This window comes from Chanodichthys erythropterus, chromosome 7 (assembly GCF_024489055.1).
Source record: "Chanodichthys erythropterus isolate Z2021 chromosome 7, ASM2448905v1, whole genome shotgun sequence".
NCBI lineage: Eukaryota > Metazoa > Chordata > Actinopteri > Cypriniformes > Xenocyprididae > Chanodichthys > Chanodichthys erythropterus.
This window is the reverse complement of record NC_090227.1, coordinates 40,830,390-40,851,409: the sequence shown is the minus strand read 5'-3', so window position 1 is coordinate 40,851,409 and position 21,020 is coordinate 40,830,390. Positions and strand designations below refer to the sequence as shown.

The following is a 21,020-nucleotide window of genomic DNA, read 5'->3' as shown; positions in this document are numbered from 1 at the left end:
TATCAATGTCAGCCCCACCCTACATGGCAGCCATTTGCATTCAACAGGTTGCTTGTCCTGTTTTCATGAATAAAACATGACCAAATGATGACTTCCGAGTCGCAAGCATAGTTTACATCACTTGTCACAACAGAAATTCATACATCTCCCACTTTTCTCGGGTTCTCAGCCCTGTCTCTGGCCTCATGTGCCCATCATTCCCAGTCTCCATGTGCCTGCCAGATTATGTAAGTCTGCCGAGTAGTGTGAGGGACAGAGGGACAGCTGCTCTTGTCAGAGAGAGAGGGACAGAGAAAAAGAGAAACAGAGGGAAATCTTTTGGTTTACTAGCATTCAGGGCCTGGGAATGTGTTTGTCCCTCTATGCTAATGAGACAAAGCCTGATTGTGTGCCTCAGTTTCGCAGGCCTGCTCTCTCTATCTTTAGATGTCTCTCCCCCACTCTCTCAGTTGTTTTTTCATCATCCCCCTTTTGCTGTTTTAATTGTAATGCACTTTGCATTTTTCTTACATAAGTATTGAGCTAAGGATGCACTATATATTAGTAGCATATCTGTTATTGATATCTGTTATTGATATCTGTTATTGGCCAATATTTGAGATTTTGTTTAATTCATCAGTCTTGGTTGATACTAAATATATCATGTTTATTTCCCTTTTTATTTACATTTAGATTACATTTTCTGTCATTCAGTTCTCACTTTAAATTTGATTATTAAAAATAATTATAATTTAATAACAATGTTAAATGTAATCATTAGTTAACCTCAAAATTAATATTGATTTTCACACTGTACTTTAAAGGAATATTTACCCAAAAAAAGGAAAGGGGTTATATGTAGAATTCAGAATCACTTGATATTAGTGACACCAGTGGCCACCAACTTTCTGCTCGTATTCGCACTCGTGCACATGTAAGCTACAAGAATATACGCAGCCCCTCACATGACATGGCAAGAAAAACAAAAGCAAATTGTGTGCACAATTTACTATTTCGTTCCCTCAATTTGCTAAATCGTGTGCACGATTTACTATTTTGTATCCTTGATTTGCTAAATCGTGCACACGATTTACTATTTCCTTCACTCGATTTGCTAAATCACGCGGATGATTTACTATTTAATTTCCTTGAATTGCTAAATCGTGCACACGATTAACTATTTCGTTCCCTCGATTTGCTAAATCACGCGGATGATTTACTATTTAATTTCCTTGAATTGCTAAATTGTGCACACGATTAACTATTTTGTTCCCTCGATTTGCTAAATCACGTGGATGATTTACTATTTCGTTCCCTTGATTTGCTAAATCATGCACAATTCTCTATTTCGTTCCCTCAATTTGCCAAATCATGCGGATTATTTACTATTTCGTTCTCTCGATTTGCTAAATAACACAAATGATTTACTATTTTGTTCACTCGATTTGCTAAATCACGTGGATGATTTACTATTTCATTCCCTCTAATTGCTAAATCGTTCGCACAATTAACTATTTCGTTCCCTTGATTTGCTAAATCACGCGGATTATTTACTATTTCGTTCCCTCGATTTGCTAAATCACACAAATTATTTACTATTTCGTTCCCTCGATTTGCTAAATCACACAAATGATTTACTATTTCGTTCCCTCAATTTGCTAAATCGTGCGCACGATTAACTATTTCGTTCCCCTCGATTTGCCAAATCACACAAATTATTTACTATTTCGTTCCCTCGATTTGCTAAATCGTGCACAAGATTTACTATTTTGTTTCCTTGATTTGCCAAATCACACGGATTATTTACTATCTCATTCCCTCGATTTGCTAAATCGTGCGCACGATTAACTATTTCGTTCCCCTCGATTTGCCAAATCACACAAATTATTTACTATTTCGTTCCCTCGATTTGCTAAATCGTGCACAAGATTTACTATTTTGTTTCCTTGATTTGCCAAATCACACGGATTATTTACTATTTCGTTCCCTCCATTTGCTAAATCACGCGGATTATTTACTATTTAGTTCCCTCAATTTGCTAAATCGTGCACATGGTTAACTATTTTGTGTCCTCGACTTGCAAAATAGTGCGTGGTTTAGCAAATCGAGTGAACAAATTAGTAAATTGAGCGTACAATTTATAAATCGGGGGAACAAATTAGTAAATCATGCAAACTGTTTAGCCTACTATTTTTTTTTTCTGCATGTCATGTGTGGGGCTCCATACAATAGAACCAATATAAGTAAAAAGAAGGTGGAAATACCTTTGCAGTGATATAATGTTAACAAACATCCCGATACCATCCACGCAGCTGAGAGCAAAGTTTAGAATATGTCAATATGTGCTGCGCACTTTCCTCTCAATAACAGAATAAACACAACAAAATGACAGCGGTGAGAAAACAGCAGTTAACAAAGCATTTGATCATAGTGATATGGATATTAATGTTGGCCATTTATTGGTCATCGGTCAATAACATTAAAACAATACTAAACTCGTCTTGAACCATTTCTGCCAAGGTTGAATGATTCCTGAAATCATGCAGCATATTGAGAAGAGACTTTCTAAGAAAAAAAAAAAAAAAACATATTGAAGGCGAAATCCAAGCCATGCACAGAGAGGACAGTATAGACACACACTTGGTGTTGGGATCATTTGACTAGAAATCATTTTGATTAGAAATCCCCTTGCAACTGCATAGTAATGCCCTGGAAACCATTTTGTATCTAATTCTAACATGTTTTGTTTTGTAGACTCAGAAGGGAAACTGATCAGAGGGACGCAGTTTGTCCACATGACCCTGATGATGCATAACTGGGTCGTACCATCACACATCTTCGCCCATAAGCTACTTTCTCTATATCCTCCTTCAAGCACCACTGCTATTATTTTACCTCGACCTGAACCCTAATTGGAAAAGATTGGTTTATGCAGCTGATCCCAGAGCAGCTGAGTCCATCATTCATAGAATAGTCTTGGGTTCAGTCACAGCAACATGCAGCCTTAATCCCACTGACAAAGAAACAAGAGCTGCCCTGTTTTAGTTTAGCCTCTTTATTGATGGCGGATTATTTTCACTGAGTGTAAGTGTTTGTAGTCTCGTTTTTCTGTTCTTCCTCCTTGACTTGTGATAACATATAAGGATTGTCCTGCAGAGAAAAGGGGACAGAGGCGCCCACAAATCTGCCACTTTATCAGGTTGGTGGAACATTCACACATGCACCTAAAAATCACTGAATGAATGAAGAGATTTATTGGATTTGTCCACTTCTTCTGTCTCTCAGGGAGTGGATTAATCATTTCCGGCTGATGTTTGAGGTGGACCCTCTATTAGAAGAAGCAATGGGAGATCTCTGGGCTCTGGTCAGGGTTGAAGGAACCGATTCACACTATCAGCTCTTCAATACACCTTACATGTGAGTGTTTTTATATTCGAGATTCAATACTAGCTTTAGTACTTTGGCATGCCAAAAACGTGTTCTGCCATTGCCAGAGCGTTAAGGCCTGTTCACACCAAGAACGATAACTATAAAGATAACGATAAATATATAGTTCTAAAAATCATTCTAAATATAAAAGAATAGCACTGTCCACACCACAGCTATAACGATAACAATATAGAGAAACAATATCGTTTGGATCACTTTCAGAACGATTTTTTCCATTTGTTGAAACACTTACAGCCAATCAGAATCCATTCTAATTTAAGAGCTTGTGCATTTAAAATGGCAGACGACATTGTGGAGAAGTTAATCGCCGAGGTCCAGAAAAATCTACCACAGTTTTACAAATCAAGCCCCCTTTTCAAGAACACTTTAAAGAAAATGTATATACGGAAAACAATTGGTCATACACTCGAAATAAATGTTGAGAAGTATTATCAATATATGCCAGGCTAGCAAACAGTGTAACATAAATTTATCTCAAGTATCCTACGTTAGTTTTGACAACATTGTCTTGCTTCCTTTGAAGTTGCAGTGAAAAAAAAGACAATGTTTTTATTCCACTATATTGATTTCAACAGCTAAATTCACTGTTATATTAGATCGATTACACTAGCTATTCACTCGAAACAAAGCATGCTGAGGACATCTGCTGGTTAAAGCCATGTAAATGCAACAAGAACAGCAAAAACACGTTGTACACACTTTGAAACCACAGCGTGGATAAACAGACCGTTATCGTTCGTTGGTGTGGACGCTAATATAGTCATCGTTATAGTTATCTTTATAGTTATCGTTCATGGTGTGAATGGGGCTTTAGTAACCCTACATCTACTTTAAGTGAAAGTTTTAGACTCACTTGTATTCATGCTTTTCATGACTTATAAAAGTTTTGATAGTTTTGATTTGTTTAGTCACTGCGTAATTCAATTTGTGTTATTTCATAGTATTGATAACTGTACAATAATGCTGCTTGGATTTAAATAGGCAAACGCTTAAGATCTTTACCATAAATTGATGCACCTCTTGATGGAAATAAATGTTGTGATGTTATTTCCATCAAGAGGTGCATCAATTTTTGTTCAAGATCTTGTATTGACAATGCAAAAGTCTACTCCAGCACATCCCAAAGACTTTCAATGAATTTAAGGTCTAGACTGGAGGTGCCAATTCATGTGTGAAAATAACACCTCATGCTCCCTCCCAGCCATTCTTTCACAATTTGAGCCTGATGAATCTTGGCTTTGTCATCCTGGAATTTGGTCATGATGTGCCTTGTAGGTTGTTTAAGAAATGAAAAGCTACACATTCCATCAATTATGGTTAGAAGAACTGTTCCCAAACATATACTGCAATAACGATCCACTCATAGACTCTTAAGCATTTACCTTATTTAAATCCAAACTTTTTTTTTTTTTGGCTGGGCAGTGTATATAATACTGTTAACAAACTATTAACAAATACAGATGTTAATAAAATGAAAATGGTTTATGGTTTTATGTAACAAGCTTCTGAACAGTATTTTGACTGTCTTTGTTTTTGACGACATTTTTGGCTTCACCAGTCTGATTTGTGACGATCTATTTGGTTTCTGTCTGTCCATCACTATGTCTGAAACCAGTAATCCTCCAGTGAATGTTTCCCAGACTCCCTCTCCCTCAGTGAAGAAAAGGAAGGTTTCGCTGCTGTTTGACCACATGGAGCCAGATGAGATGGCCGAACACCTCAGCTACTTGGAGTTCAAAAACTTCTGCAACGTCTCAGTAAGTCAACCCGAAGGCATATGATAGTATCGCTCACATCTGACCAGATGTTGCGGAGAGAGCTAGTGCAGTCTGAGTTTATGTGACTGTCTAACCTCAGTATAGCGCTGTAGTGACGGCACAGATAAGCTGACTAATAAAGCAACCACGATCACACCCGTTGCACTCATACCTGGACATGTCAATTCATATCAGAGGATTGTTATCTCTTGCCGATCACATTCGTGAGTGCTTGCATCTGGATTCAGCTGTGACTGTTGTTGTGTGTCACGATAGTTCCTGGACTACCGCAGTTACGTGGTTCATGGCTCAGTGAGGGATAATCCGGCGCTCGAGCGCTCTGTCATGCTCTGCAACGGAGTCTCCCAGTGGGTCCAGCTCATGATCCTCAACAGACACACCCCACAGCAGCGAGCAGAGGTCTTCACCAAGTTCATTCATGTAGCACAGGTAATCGCAAACAAACGCACACATTCAGTCAAGTGCAATGGTAGGGTTCCAGAAATACAGGTATCATTCATTTACTCCTGAGAAATTGACTTTTAGCAATTAAATATAAATGTTTCAAGACACCTACAATGGGATCAGAGGTTGTTAAATGATATGATTCTGTAGAAGATTTAAGTCCAGGTAATTTCAACTTAGTTTGTAAAAAAGCGAGCCAAATTCTCAGTATAGAATCCTGGAGAGGAAGAAATATGAAGTGGCAACAAAGCTCTGGTTACACTGATATATATTATATTATATATATATATATATATATATATATATATATATATATATATATATATATATATTATCTGAAATACAAAGCTTCTGTAGCATTATACACTACCGTTCAAAAGTTTGGGGTCAGTAAGAATTTTTTTTTTTTTTTTTGTTTTTTTAAAGAAATTAAAGAAATTAATACTTTTATTCAGCAAGGATGCATTAAATCAATCAAAAGTGACAGTAAAGACATTTATAATGTTACAAAAGATTAGATTTCAGATAAACACTGTTCTTTTGAACTTTCTATTCATCAAATAATCCTGAAAAAAAATATTGTACACAAATATTTTGTACAATTGAACACATTAAATGTTTCTTGAGCAGCAGATCAGCATATTAGAATGATTTCTGAAGGATCATGTTACACTGAAGACTGGAGTAATGATGCTGAAAATTCAGCTTTGCCATCACAGGAATAAATTACTTTGTGAAATATATTCAAATAGAAAACAGTTATTTTAAATTGTAATAACATTTCACAATATTACTGTTTTTACTGTATTTTTAATTAAATACATGTAGCCTTGGTGAGCAGAAGAAACTTCTTTTAAAAACATAAAAAATCTTAGTGGTTCCAAACTTTTGGACTGTACTGTGTGTATATACATATATATATATATATAGCTAATAAAATGTCACTAAATATATATATATATATATATATATAGCTAATAAAATCTCACTAAATATATATATATATATATATATATATATATATATATATATATATATATATATATATATATATATATATATATGTGTGTGTGTGTGTGTATAAATATAAAATATTATAAAATACTATATAAAATGTATATAGTGACTTTGTAATAAACTATATATTTTGTGTACATATATATAATGACATTTTGTAATAATCTAAAAACGAATATATATATATATATATATATATATATATATATATATATATATATATATCTATATATATACACACACACAATAATTTACATATAATTAATAGTTTATGTAATCAGCATATTATTTAATTAGCTGTTTTGTTTACATCATTGCCAATTTATTAATTTATACACAGTATGTACTTCTTTTGTATTTTTTCCTGCTTGTAATCAAAGTTTGTACTGTTGTGATTCTTCTCAGAACTGGTTGGTTTGTTTTATGACCTTGAACTCTTTATTGAAGAATGTTTTGAAATACTCTTTGGAGAAAATGAATTGGATAAACAGTTCTAGAAACCAATGTTGCTAAAAAAAAAATCACTGAGCAGTCACTGTTGTGTCCTGTTGTGGATCTGAAAATGAAAGAATTGTACATGTTGTAATATGTATGTTTCAGAAGCCTGCTCTAGAACAGTACATCTGTAACTTTCCATGAAGACACTGACGTAAAATGTACTGTAGAAAGGCCCTAGCATGACAAAACATGTGGTTTGAGTCCAACCCTGCGGCTATTCGTTTTTTAGGTTGCCTGTGATATCTGTCCGTGAGGTGTCTGACTCATCGTAAAACATTTTACAGCATGACAATCAAGGCACGACATTTTTTGGATTACAAAATTTAAAATCGTGGAAATTCATCATATCGTCACGACAGCTCACTTTGAGGATGCCTGAACATTTCATGTATTTGTTCAGAGGAAACGATTACATCATATGTGCTTTGTGTGCTGCCCTGTATTTAACCACACAAACATAAATGTACGAACGAGACAACCCAAAGAAAACACCTAGAGCACACGCAAATGCGTCAAATGATTTGGCGGTGAGGAAAATATAATGGCATATAAGTGTGCCATTCAAGAGTAATGTTCCTGTATTGGGAAATGATTTGGGAGAACTGTTGCATAACTCTTGCTTTCAAGTGCTTTTTACAGGAAAGAGGATGTAAGCAACACAGTGTTGCCATGCGTCTAGAGAATGCAATGGTTTGATTCACTGCTTTTTTTCTCATCTGTACCCGTTTGAGCAGAAGCTGAGATCTCTACAGAATTTCAATACTCTGATGGCGGTGATAGGAGGTCTGTGTCATAGTTCTATCTCTCGTCTTAAAGATACAGCCAGCCTGCTGTCCTCTGATGTCACAAAGGTCAGTCTGACCCCCAGAATTGCAAAATCCTCTTTGCTTACACGCAACTATTTTTACAAGGACTTAACTAATTGCATGATTTTAAGCCATTGATCTTTCAGATATATATTGATCTTTGATTAGTGCGAAGTTAATTGGTCCCAGGAGGTGAAAAGTAATTATACAATACACTCATATAAGTTAAATTATACTAAAGATACCTTTAGCGAAGTTCACATACTCCACAGCAAAGCAATTGCTTTCATTGTTTTCAGTGTTTAATATAAGTTCAGTTATAATATGCAGTTGTTGCATCTAGTGGAGCCATATCCACAGAAATCTAGGTTTCCCCCCCAATTTGTGGGCCCATGTTACTCAAGTATTCAGGCTCCTTACGTAAATGTTTTAGTTGTTGTCCTATTTTAGAAGGACAATTGAAATAGCAATCCTGCTGTTTTGCCCTTGCACAAGGTACAGTACAGCGCAGGTTGCTTTAGGTTGAACTGTTTCTGTGAGCAGGACACTAAAAATCTCTATAAAAATAAAATAAAAAGTGAATGGAATTTGGCAGAGAGAAATGGCAAAGCGGAGTCTGATGAAATTGAAATATGAAAATGGTAAACTGTACTAAATTAAATAAATAATAAATACTAAATAACAAAAAACACAAAATGGTAACGTTTTTGATTTGTTAACATTAGTTAATGCCTTAGGGTATAATAAACTAACAATGAACAATTGTTTTTTAATGCCAATTTATGTGAAATATACTATTGTTCATTGTTAATTCTGGTTTCAAAAGTTTAAAGAAAGAAAGTGAATACCTTTATTCAGCAGAAAATTTAACACAAAGGTAACATAATGCATTACTTTTCATTAAAAGTTATGCAATTAGTTACTTTTTTAGCGAGTAACGCAATGCTGTTACATATTACTTTTAAAAGTAACTTTCCCCAAGTTACTTTCCCCCCTTTTGAACGCTAGTGTACATTAGGCTAATATTAATTTATACATCTTGAAATGTTAGAGAATGTATTAGTATATGTTGAAAGATTAATACATTTTGTAAAAGTATTATTCAGTGTTATTTTATGTTAGATATTACATTAAAGGTGCAGTAAGCGATCCACTCATGATGGGGAGGAGAGAGAGTGAGCCAATAAACAGTGGGGGGCGTTTCCACTCATGATGGGGAGGAAAGAGAGAGAGCCAATAAACAGTAGGGGGGCGTGTCCACTCATGATAGGGAGGAGAGAAAGTGAGCCAATCAACAGTAGGGGGTGTGTCCACTCATGATGGGGAGGAGAGAGGGTGAGCCAATAAACAGTAGGGGGCGTGTCCACTCATGATGGGGAGGAGAGAGAGTGAGCCAATAAACAGTGGGGGGCGTTTCCACTCATGATGGAGAGGAAAGAGAGAGAGCCAATAAACAGTAGGGGGCGTGTCCACTCATGATAGGGAGGAGAGAAAGTGAGCCAATCAACAGTAGGGGGTGTGTCCACTCATGATGGGGGAGGAGAGTGAGCTAATCAACAGTAGGGGGTGTGTCCACTCATGATGGGGGAGGAGAGTGAGTCAATCAACAGTAGGGGGTGTGCTTTAGGACCCGCGTTAATATTAGAAAAGCTTTCCAGCACTGGAAAGACCAGGAAGGAAGGACTGAAAACGGACGCCAAGGTGAGCAACGTTGGCTTTGCTATGTTTCACAGAACCAAGATATGCTATTGTTGAAATGTTGGCTGTAGTACCAGGACAGTTTTGAGTGTCATTATAACTCTTGCATTGCATGTTCGTGCATTTTAGGGGCGGAGCAATGTGAAGGGAGGAGTGTGTTTGTTTGGGCTGATTTCAAATATCAACAGTGTTTCTCAGAAATCGCTTACTGCACCTTTAAATAATGTTAAATGATACCAATAAAATAATAAAATGAGATCTAACTTGTATTATTATTAATATGTTATCTTCCCTCTTTCCCACAGACTCTCAGTGAGCTCACAGAGCTGCTGTCATCCTACAGCAACTATTCAAACTACAGGCGGGTGTACAGCGAATGCACTGGATTCAAGGTGCCCATCTTGGGTGTTCATCTCAAAGATCTCATCTCCCTCAACGAGGCGTTGCCTGACTACCTTGAGGACGATAAGATCAACCTGGGGAAACTGCAGCATTTATACAGCAACATTAGCGACTTGTTGGCCATCCATGAATGCACCCCGCCGTTTGAAGCCAACAAAGACCTGCTGCACCTGCTAACGGTGAGACAGAGGGAAAATGGTGGTTTGAGAGTGATTTGTTAACAACAAATCCATTTTTACTGGAAAGCCTCTCTTCTCGGAAGTGTTTGTTGTGCCTCATGCTGTGGCTTGTGAATACATGACCAGTACGTGGAATAATTGTACCTGTTTAGAAGCATGTAAATATGTCTTTATGTCATTTCCATAGAGAGCCTGCATCTATTTATAAGCCTAAAGAGTATTTTTAAAATCTCACCGGGCAGCCCTCATCTTTGTGGTTATGCTCGGCTGTTTGTGTGTGATACTGAGAGATGTGGATTGCAAACAGTTGGCGTCCTCTCATGTGTAACGATTCTGCCCCACCTTGCCCACAGCTCTCGCTAGACTTGTGTTACACGGAGGATGAGATATATGAGCTCTCCTACGCCAAGGAACCCAAGAACCCCAAAATTCAGGTGAGGCCCTCAAAATAAACATTGTTATCTGTCTGTAGCTCATGTTTGGGTTGAAGATTCAATCAAGCCTCTAACACTACATATTAGTGTCAATGGTTCAACATTGTTCTCATTATTATATATGTGACAGTTGCAATGAGCAAATTTTCAAAAATGAATAATTCTCATATTCTCTATTTAAAAAACAAAATCATCTCTCAACCATACCTTAAAATCCCTGGTAATACCACCAGATTTGGCACAAACCAAGTCAAAAACCCATATCTATTTGAAAAAAATATATATGTATTCAACTTTTTTCCATGATTTCACAAATGTTTGATTAAATTAATGAAACAGACAGCCTATATCTTAAGACCTACTGTATCACACGGATCTAATATGATGTTACACATCAGATGCTTTTAACCAAAGGTTCACATAAGACAGATAATGTTTGCGTGAATACTCGCCAAGACAGATTTTTTGAAATACTGTAATTCTGTGTATATCGGGATCACGGCGTCTTTGTGCGCGCGCTTCGGATCTGTCAGTCAGCGCGAGATTGCTTTGTTTACATCAGTATGAGTTTAAAAATCACATTTCATTGGTTCAGACTCATGCCATCGAAAATTCACTATGAATATTCACAAAGTTTGAATGCTGCGCTTTACAACAGTACTAAACTTATGCTGAGGAAAGCACCAGTCGCCTAGAAGCGAGCAGAGAAAAACTTTTCATGGACAAAGGAAAGGTACTCCTCTCAGAAAATGCACAAATAAATTAGATGTTTAATTGCTATTTAGAACATTGGTATCACTAGACGAGGGCTTAATTAACTAATTTTTGCGAAAATCTCAATTTTGACCAAAATTGACATTTTTCACTTGTTTTGCCTGTAGCTAGAAATTAACCCGTGTGCATTCCCACCCATTTTGCCAGCATGGGTCACATATTTATTTATATATTTCTTAAATATTAATTTATTCAAATATATTAATTTATAGATGCAATGATTTGAATATACATCTATTGTAAGCATTTTTTTTATGTATTTAATCACCTTAAGTTGTTTGACATTATTATTTCTTAGAAAGAAGTTATTTTAGCAAAACTGCTTCACTGCTTATTTTGCCAGTGCAAAGTCATGTGGTTCCAGAGAAAAATTCATAAAAAAACATTAAATGATATCATCCTATCATACTCTCATGACTGTGTGTCATAAGCCAGCAAGTCTCTTAAAATGTCAGACATTTGGATATTTTTATGAAGCTGAGAAGCTGAGCTGGTGCGACTCTCCAGTGTGTATATATTTATATATATTTATTTACATTTTATATATGTTACGTTGATTCAAGGAAGATGAAGTTGAGGCGTAACAGCTTTTCGAACAAAAACAATAACCGACCATGAACTGAAGAAACCAAGTAGTATAAATACACAGAATAATCATGAATCAAACTAGAAACAGGTGGACAACATAATCAATCACTATAGGGATCTATCTATCATGCATCCATCTATCCATCTTGAAAAAAATAAAATGGAAAAATTTGCAATTTATGCATCAAGATCTTCACAGGTAATTGTACTCCTATTGACACCAATTACAAATTTCTATTTTGCAATCAAATTTATTTGCAAAAGAGCTCAAAAAGGTCACAAATGGCATCGCACTACAAATTAACTCATTTTGGGTCACAATAATCATAAACATTCTGTGAGTGAAAAATAACATATATGGACTATCATATCATAGAATTGGAGGTGTGCAACCACACCCTTAAAACCTCTCAAAACCTATTAGCAACCACATAACAACACCCTGGTAACCTCCAACGGCACCTTGGCATTATTTCCCAATGCGAGTAGCACTCAAGATTTTTTTCATAAAGTGTGAAAATGTAGTTGTCTCTAACATCTAAAAGACTGCATGAACATACTTTGACGTGTATTACGTATTAGAAATATTCAACAGGCTGATATTCATGACTTCAGCCAGTGTTTTCATATTGTCTGACCTTGTATGTGACCTGTTTATAGACAGGGAGTATCCCGATCTGTTGTGTGGGTACAGGGCTCAGCGCACTCCTCTTTGTGCAAGCACACTTCAAAGAAAACCACAAAAAAGACACATTGCTGAAAGACGTGCGATCGTTATCTTCGTTGCTTTCAGTGTGGGTGTTGTTACGTACAAACTTTTTTGATTATTTCCTATAATGCCTGTGACAGCATTTGCGTTTTACAAATAAACCGGCTTCATTGGTATAGTGTTGCTGATCGTCGCTGATCTGATACGAGCTGGCGTTGAGTGTCAAAACAAAACTGTCCGGTCTCTGACTGCACTTTTTCTCTAGCCCGTAGCTCCAGTGAAGCCCCCTGTGGTAGCAGAGTGGGGATCGGGACTGACTCCACGCCTGGATCCCGCCACCATCTCCAAACACGTTAAACAGATGGTGGATGTAAGTGAGAAACGTGCTTATTCCCGCTCTTAGGGCCAGTTCCTTACTGTGACAGTGCGACTGCCGGTTCCTTGCTCGCCACTCTCACTTCCTTAACAGCGTGCAAGACCAAATGTCACAAACTGATTTCAGATGTCAGTCTCTCACATTCAAAATAACAATGATTGTGTTGCCCCCTGCAGTCCATCATGAAGAACTATGATTTGAACATGGACGGCTACATTTCTTTGGATGACTTTGAGAAGATCGCTGCAAATTTCCCCTTCTCCTTCTGCACGCACGAGAGCGATAGGTAAGACGAGGCCTTTTTATACTCTGATAGACGCAACTCCAGAGAACATAATGAGAACAGAAATGAAACTGATACATTTCTTCGTTCAAAAGTTTGTAAGAGTTTTTAATGTTTTAGAAGGTAGTCTCTTGAGCTCACCACGACTACATCTATTTGATCAAAAATACAGTAAACATATCTGTTCACTATTTTAATGTACTGTAAAATGACATTTATTCCAGTGATCAAAGCTGAATTTTCAGCATCATTACTCCAGCCTTCAGTGTCACATGATCCTTCAGAAATCATTATAATATATGTTGTGTAACATTACAAATGCCTTTGTCACTTTTGATCAATATATAATATATATATATATATATATATATATATATATTTGTGTGTGTATGTGTGTGTGTTTACATATATATATATATATATATATATATATATATATATATATATATATATATATATATATATATATATATATATATATATATATATATATATATATGTGTGTGTGTGTGTGTATGTGTGTGTGTTTTTATATATATATATATATATATATATATATATATATATATATATATATATATATATATATATATAAATAAACGTACTAACCCTAAACTAGGGATTGCCCAGTTTTAAAGGAATAGTTCACCCAAAAATGAATATTGTCCCATAATTTACTCACCCTAAAGCCATCCTAGGTGTACATGTCTTTCAGTAGAACACAATCTGAGATATATTAAAGGCACAATATGTACAATTTTTAGATTAAAACATCCAAAAACCACTAGAACAATATTATATATTTTGTTGACTAGTGTACTTACATTATCCCAAATGTATCCAAGAATGTTTAAATCCAGAGAAATAAGCAATTTTAACCAGGACTCTGGACGTGTCCATGCGTTGCCTATCAGTGACATCATATCCGCATTACCCTCGGAAACACCAAAGATGCTTTAATATATTATTATATACTTATTAAGCTTGCTTTCTTGATTTACCGCATGAACCATGTCTAATATCGATCTAGCTTACTGCAGTGCACAACAAGTGTCTCATAGCAGCGTCAAGCGAATGCAGAGTAGCACTAAAACAACTTCCAACACACAAATGTATCTAATATGATAAACAGTGCTGCTTAACCCCACATATACGCTTGACCGGAAGAAGCGGAAGCGCTCGTCTGCGGCATAATAAAAGCTCCACTGCTCTCGAGAAGTGTGTCGCGCTTGTCGCTCATTAGCAATCGCTTCAGCAGCTTCATTCCACTCCAACGGCTTTCAGCCCCACCCTGCTTCATACTACAGTAACGTTAATAAATCTTTATACATTAGCTCATCCATGGATATGATTTCTGCCCGAGTCCCGTCGGATTCTTTTCCACCGGCTGTAGACGTGAAGACAACACCTCCCATGATTCCGCAAAATCAATGCGTCATCAAGCTACGCCTTTGTTTTGAATAAGCGACCTCTAGTGGCGAAAAATACATATTGTGCCTTTAAACGAAATGTTTAAAAGTGTGATTACACTTCACTAGAGTCGATGCAAACAATTTATTAAATTAATCATGCTTTGTCCTTCATTTTTCAGAGAAGGCGAGATCAGTAGAGAGGAAATCACTTCATATTTCATGCGTGGGATGTCAGTGTGTGCTAAACTCGGCTTCAACCTCCACAACCTTCACAACTTTCACGAGACCACGTACAAAAGGCCCACATTCTGTGACTCCTGCGGAGGATTTGTGAGTGTTTAAGCTGAGGACCAATGCATTTGTGCCATTCTGTCTTTGTATTTCATCAAAGTTTTTTTCCTCTATGTTCCAATAGTTATGGGGAGTCATAAAGCAAGGCTACCACTGCAAAGGTTAGAACATACTAATCAACTAGTTTCCTATATATTGGCACATCAGCACCATTTTAACCCTGCTGCCCTCCTCTCTCTTTCAGACTGTGGAGTAAACTGCCATAAGCACTGTAAGGATGTGGTGGGAACGGAGTGTATGAAGAGGTTCCAGGTGACCAGTAGCTCATGTCCCTGCACCCCAGGCCCCATATCAGGCCTCCACACTAAGGGCAACAGCTGGAGTGAGTTTTCTTATGCAAATCATGATACCGTATACAGTAAGGCAGCTGGTCAATATGGCAAAATAACCCCCAACAGGGTGATCATAGCATAGAGGGACTGTCCTGAAGAGGTTTATAATGGTTGCAATAATGATGCCATTTTTGAATGCTTATTTATCACATAAATCAGTTAAATGGATATGAAATATTGATTTGAGAATTATTATGCAACAAGACAGAGACCATGGTGTGATCATAAAACTAGCAGAGCTAAAAGGAAGGAAAACCAAAACACTCTCATTGCAGTTTGTAACCATTTTACGAATTGGCGGCGATTTTGTATGATCTGTTCACTCTGCACTCAGGTTTAAGGGTGGACCTTCATGCTTACTTCATTGTAAGAAAACGAATCTCATCATGTGAAATCGCAACCTCGTAAATAGTTTTATACATTTATATGTTAATTAAATGTTTTATATTATTTTTATTTTACATACTTCCCTTACTATTTCATAATAAGTATAATTGTATGCTACCCCCCATAATGTCAAAGTGAAAGGGAAATTCAGTCTGTTTTCTGAATGCATCATATTGATCCTAATGATTCATCCATGCATATGATTTATTTTTAAATGCCTTTAATCTTTTGGTGAAATGACAGACTTCTGTCTGGTGTTACATGTCGGACTCCTCCAATCATTTAGTCTGCTTAAACCCCGCCACATTCTTAAATTTGACCTCAAGCTCGCATTCAGATCTGCCTCCATCCAATGAACAACCGATAGACAGAACCAAGTCCCGCCCTACTTCTCTTCTCTGTTTCACTTAGATATAAGTCAAAATACTTGAGTCATAAGTCTTCACACTGTTCAAACCAACTTTCAGTTAGTTGTTAATTTCACATTCAACATGCATTAAATCTACTCAACCATTGTCATTCTTCCATAACACTATCAAAGATTGTCACACGCATCAATGCAACTTCTGTGCGTGTGAAGAGTTTCAAAACTGACCTAAGTATCGAGAAATGTGTCCTAATGAGTGTAAAAAAACAACGACTCATGGCATAGACTTGAACTGTAATTTGCTGCTTGCTGTCATTTGTAAATTTATTGGGGGCGTTATAATTCTAGAAACTGTTTGATTAGACATTTTTGTAGTGCAGGATGAGTCATCAATATATTCTTGATCCGTTTTCCTGGAAGAGCAAGACTGTAAAATTGAAATGTGTATATCTGCTAAAAGTGAATCCATGTCAACGTCTATGAGTACACTAGCACACTGATGGCAATACACAAAGATTAAGAGCCACAGAAGTCCTTTAAAGGTGCTATATGTAAAGCATAAAAATACCTTATGTTTGCATACTTTACATACTTGTTTCTCTAAAAAACAATGCTACATCCATTGTTTTTACTTAGAAATATTCTGTGTTGGAATGTCTGTTTTTGATTTGATCTGTGTGATCCCACCCACTGCTTATTTACCCAATAGTATTTTCGACACCCCGGGTTGCCAGTTGCTGGAAAACACAGCGTATTGCAGTCATAGAAGCCAGCAAACAAACTGGGTCAGAGATTGCAGATTCTACCTGACCTAAAAAGCCCCAGCATCCATCTAAAAATGTCCCAATATGGCGCTCATATCTTATGCTGATTTGGGACCTGAGTCTGTGGGCAGGATCACACAGACCAAATCAAAAACAGTAGTGAATTCGGGATCCGATTCTGCGCAGTAATGAGCATGAAGTGGAGCCGCGTGCTATCAAGGCCCGCCCACAATCCTGCAGAATCGTTTAGTACAGTTTACTGCAGAAAAACTTGTTATATAGGTGTGAAATACAGTTATAGAAATGTAGAAATTAAAGTTAAAGCTCCAATCTCCTCCTGAAAATCCCAGGAAAAGTCAGTTGGTGCCTCAGTGACTATTTCTCTCAGAGAAGCTGTCAATCAGCTGTCAATCATGATATCACACCCCCGTTTTTATAGCATCAAATAACTAACTAAAACCAAACTTATTTAAAAATAAATAAAAAAATAACACTTGAACTTACAACAGTGTGATAAAACTACATGAAATGACAGAAACCATCTTTGGAAAAAAAACTTGAAGTGTAATATAATTGTTCAGTTTGTCTCACGTCCAGGGCATGACATTAACACCCGCCAACCCGCCAAATGCGGGTAGATTTCAGCTGTGGCGGGTAAGACAGCCACTCCCACTAGCCACTTTGGCGGGATGAATATTACTTTAGCCTACAGCCAAATGAAAAATAGCCAAGATCGTCGTATCACAAAATTACAATTCAGTCACAATTCTTTATCGATTAACTTGCGGTTAGTGAAGGCGGGATAGGCGGAATCGCGCTGAATGACACAACAGAAGCTCTCGCGTGCGCGCTCTCTCTGTCGCGCGCGATCAGTTCTCCTTGCGCCTGAATACACGCACACACAGATGTCAAAATGCATCGTGTGGAGTATCTCGCGTGAATACAGTCGGCTATGGCTTACGGCTAAGTGGGTAAAAACTGGATATGTGTCAGTATATGACGTCCATGCATTCAGCAGCCCCCAAATAAATACCTGTCTGTCATTAATGTTAATCAAACATCAAAAAATGTTAAATAAATGTATACATGTATGCTAAATAAACATATGTAGGCTATCTGAAAAAAAAAAAAAAATATATATTTTTTTTAAATTACTATTTGTAATTTGCTTCTTTGTTCTTTTTACATAGCCTAACAAAAATAACTATACATAGGCCTACCTGATATATACAATGTATAGTCTTGATTTGGGTGGTCAATCTGCATTTGTAAGTTTGAAAGGGATTTAAATCTTGTAAATCAAGTAAAATGACTCAAAATCAAGTAATTTAAGCATGCCAGTCAACTTTCATCATATAAAATGTAATTTCCCTAGCAGCAAAATTGTGGCCAGTGAAAATGCTGAGTGGCTAGTAACTTTGGAAAACCACTAGCCACATTGGCTGGTGAGCAAAAAAGTTAATGTCAAGCCCTGCTCACGTCCCATTAAATTAAATGGAGAGGGCGGGGTTTATGACCTATTCTGGGACCAACCATCTGGGGGAAATCGAGACACTTCACTTTTCAGGACTTGTGCGGCACACTTGCCTCAATCTGGCAACCAGCGTGAGTGTCGAGTCTGAGGAGGAGGGGGTAGGGGAAACAGCTCTGTCCAATATTTTGAATTTGGACTCATTTCAACCACTATCTGTCAATATTACACACTGCACCTTTAAGTTGGCATAAAACAGAAGTTGTGATAGGTTTTTGTTCCCTATTGTGACGTGAAACGCTTTTCAAAGACACAATGTGTGGCGGGACATTTGGGAATTGATTGGATGGTTGTGGTTTGCTAGTTCTGTGATCTCATGTTAGTGACAGGTTGTCCCGCCCTCACGGCAGATAATACTTCATCAGAGAGGAGATGTTAGAAGAGGGAGGGGAAGTTATTTTGCATGGATAAATCATACATAATAAACTGCAAATTTCAATATTTTTTTTTTTAAAATGGTCAGTTTTGATTACATAAGCCTTGTGTCCACTGCAGGAGCTTTCTCTGGGAACTAGGGTAAAAATCCCCTCCTCAGAAAGTCCCTGTTCACGAGGTAGTGCTTTTTCAAAGTCCTTTCAGGGGTGGGACTTGGGCGCTGAACATGCTGCGATTGGTTGAGTGGTATGTCAACCACCGTTTTTTAAAGTCTGTCATGGTGCGTGCAGTAAGAGTTATTTGCTATCCGAATCATCGAAAATCGACAGCGAGGTTCAGGCTTTATTAAGCTTGTATGCGGAGGACGAAATCCAGCAGGAACTGGAAAGTCATGCACAGTCATACCAGACTAATTTTCCTAATCTTCACGGTACTTTAGACCGCGATGGAAAACGCAGACAGCAACAGGTCTGGGGGGAAAAACGTTCCTGGGACAAATTGTTCCGGGTAATTTCGGTGGAAATGCGGATATAGTGACTTTAAGCTGCCGGATGATTTAATGGCTCTGTTTTCTGGCCTTTCAATCAGGTTCTGAAGAGGAAGCATTTGTCTTTCCTAATGGAAACAGATCTGAAAACTCCAAGGGCCAAACCTCATCGGACAGCGACGCAGAGGCGGCCACGCTATCCGACAGGTCCACTCAGACAGATCCAGGAGTTTGGACGCCGGTGGCCAAACGGAAAGATCGTCTTCATTCCCAGAAACAACATCCCCCCCTCGAAAAGGTATTACCATGAAGCACACAATGTTTTGTTTTCTGCATTTCTCACTGCGAGCATAGTGGATGTTTTCAAAATAGATTGCATAGAAAGCTAAGTTGGTGAGCGAGACTGGGTAACATACACATCTTGAGACTAACGTTACCTGCCTTATCATCCCAGAGTGCCACTCTACCAGCAAGGGTGCGAGGTTCATCTGCCCCTAGTACTGTCCTACAGGAAAAAATGGATGAACTGAAGCTGAACAAAGATAAACGAAAGGAACCAGACTGAAGTAGTCTGTGCAAATGGCCGTGTGTTTGTGTGTGGTGGAACTGTTAAATACACTGGACAGAACAGACTGAAGAACGTGTCCTCATCTTTCTCGCCAACTGTCTTGTTCTATTGTCTTCAACAGATTGTTCTTGACGTTCATTAAATGTGATGAAATTCAACCCGGAAGGGATTTTATTTAAGGAATTACAGATGGTCCGCTTCCTCAGGGCTCTTTGAAACCCTGCCGGTGGATCTGTCCTGTGAGAACTCTCTATGCACCAGCGTCAACTGCCAGATCAATGGACCTCGCATCTCCACGAGTACTCAAAAGTGGACAGCTACATCATCAACCTCACTACCACTCGTCTTCGTACGAGACCGATGGACTTTCTTGCCTTTCATCACAAAGAGCGAGGTGCTTTCTGCGAGAATTGTTCGATTGAGTACAAAAATGTATTGCCTTAATATTCACACTGATGGAAAATGTATACTGTGACCAACTGTATTGAACTTGAACAGGAAGAATGTACCTCCTCTGCTAAGGGATGTGATTTCGGTGCTGATAGAACACCCAGAATGCATCACTGTGCCTTATGTAATGAACAATTCATTGAATAGGAGACAAAGGGTATTATATCACTGTTTATTTCAGACAATAGTCCTGTCTCGGTTCAAAACGATCACAATCTGCTTCATTAGTGCTCGCGTCCATCCGGCGTATTAAAGCTTGAGCATTAATGGAAAAAGAGCAGGAGAGTGACATCAAGGGTCAATTCAAACGAACACTGTGGACCTATTTTGATTGTTTTTCTAACATGTTTTCTGTTAGATCATCTCCAACTTGAATGTCTGTTTTACTAAATCTTGAATTTAGGTTATAGTTTTTTATTTATTGAGGAATGAAAAATCTTAAGTATTTTCCATAATAAAGCACTGCCTGATGTGATTAAAATAAAAATGAGAATATTGATAGAGATGTGTTTTTTTTGGTACTTATGCACTTCATGTTTTGAGTTTTAAACCATCAGAAGAGTCACAGTGGTGTTTTACAA

At 37.4% G+C, this 21,020-nt stretch overlaps 1 protein-coding gene across 3 annotated transcripts in view; it reads left to right on the top strand.

The window, feature by feature from the left end:
* Positions 1 to 20,934, top strand: part of rasgrp4 (RAS guanyl releasing protein 4) — a 29,128-nt gene extending 8,194 nt beyond the window's left edge. Inside the window, exons 3-17 of one of the 3 annotated variants that reach the window (XM_067390591.1) lie at positions 2,734 to 2,843; positions 3,120 to 3,178; positions 3,265 to 3,396; positions 5,045 to 5,186; positions 5,463 to 5,636; positions 7,901 to 8,017; positions 9,976 to 10,251; positions 10,605 to 10,685; positions 13,022 to 13,126; positions 13,309 to 13,418; positions 15,007 to 15,157; positions 15,243 to 15,279; positions 15,363 to 15,500; positions 19,523 to 19,719; positions 19,876 to 20,934. In XM_067390591.1, the coding sequence (XP_067246692.1) occupies positions 2,734 to 2,843; positions 3,120 to 3,178; positions 3,265 to 3,396; positions 5,045 to 5,186; positions 5,463 to 5,636; positions 7,901 to 8,017; positions 9,976 to 10,251; positions 10,605 to 10,685; positions 13,022 to 13,126; positions 13,309 to 13,418; positions 15,007 to 15,157; positions 15,243 to 15,279; positions 15,363 to 15,500; positions 19,523 to 19,719; positions 19,876 to 19,986 (1,940 nt within the window). In that variant the 3' untranslated portion in view covers positions 19,987 to 20,934. The remainder of the gene's footprint in view (positions 1 to 2,733; positions 2,844 to 3,119; positions 3,179 to 3,264; positions 3,397 to 5,044; positions 5,187 to 5,462; positions 5,637 to 7,900; positions 8,018 to 9,975; positions 10,252 to 10,604; positions 10,686 to 13,021; positions 13,127 to 13,308; positions 13,419 to 15,006; positions 15,158 to 15,242; positions 15,280 to 15,362; positions 15,501 to 19,522; positions 19,720 to 19,875) is intronic. The other 2 variants (XM_067390592.1, XM_067390590.1) reach the window with 2 other exon arrangements.
* Positions 20,935 to 21,020: the final 86 nt, after the last annotated feature.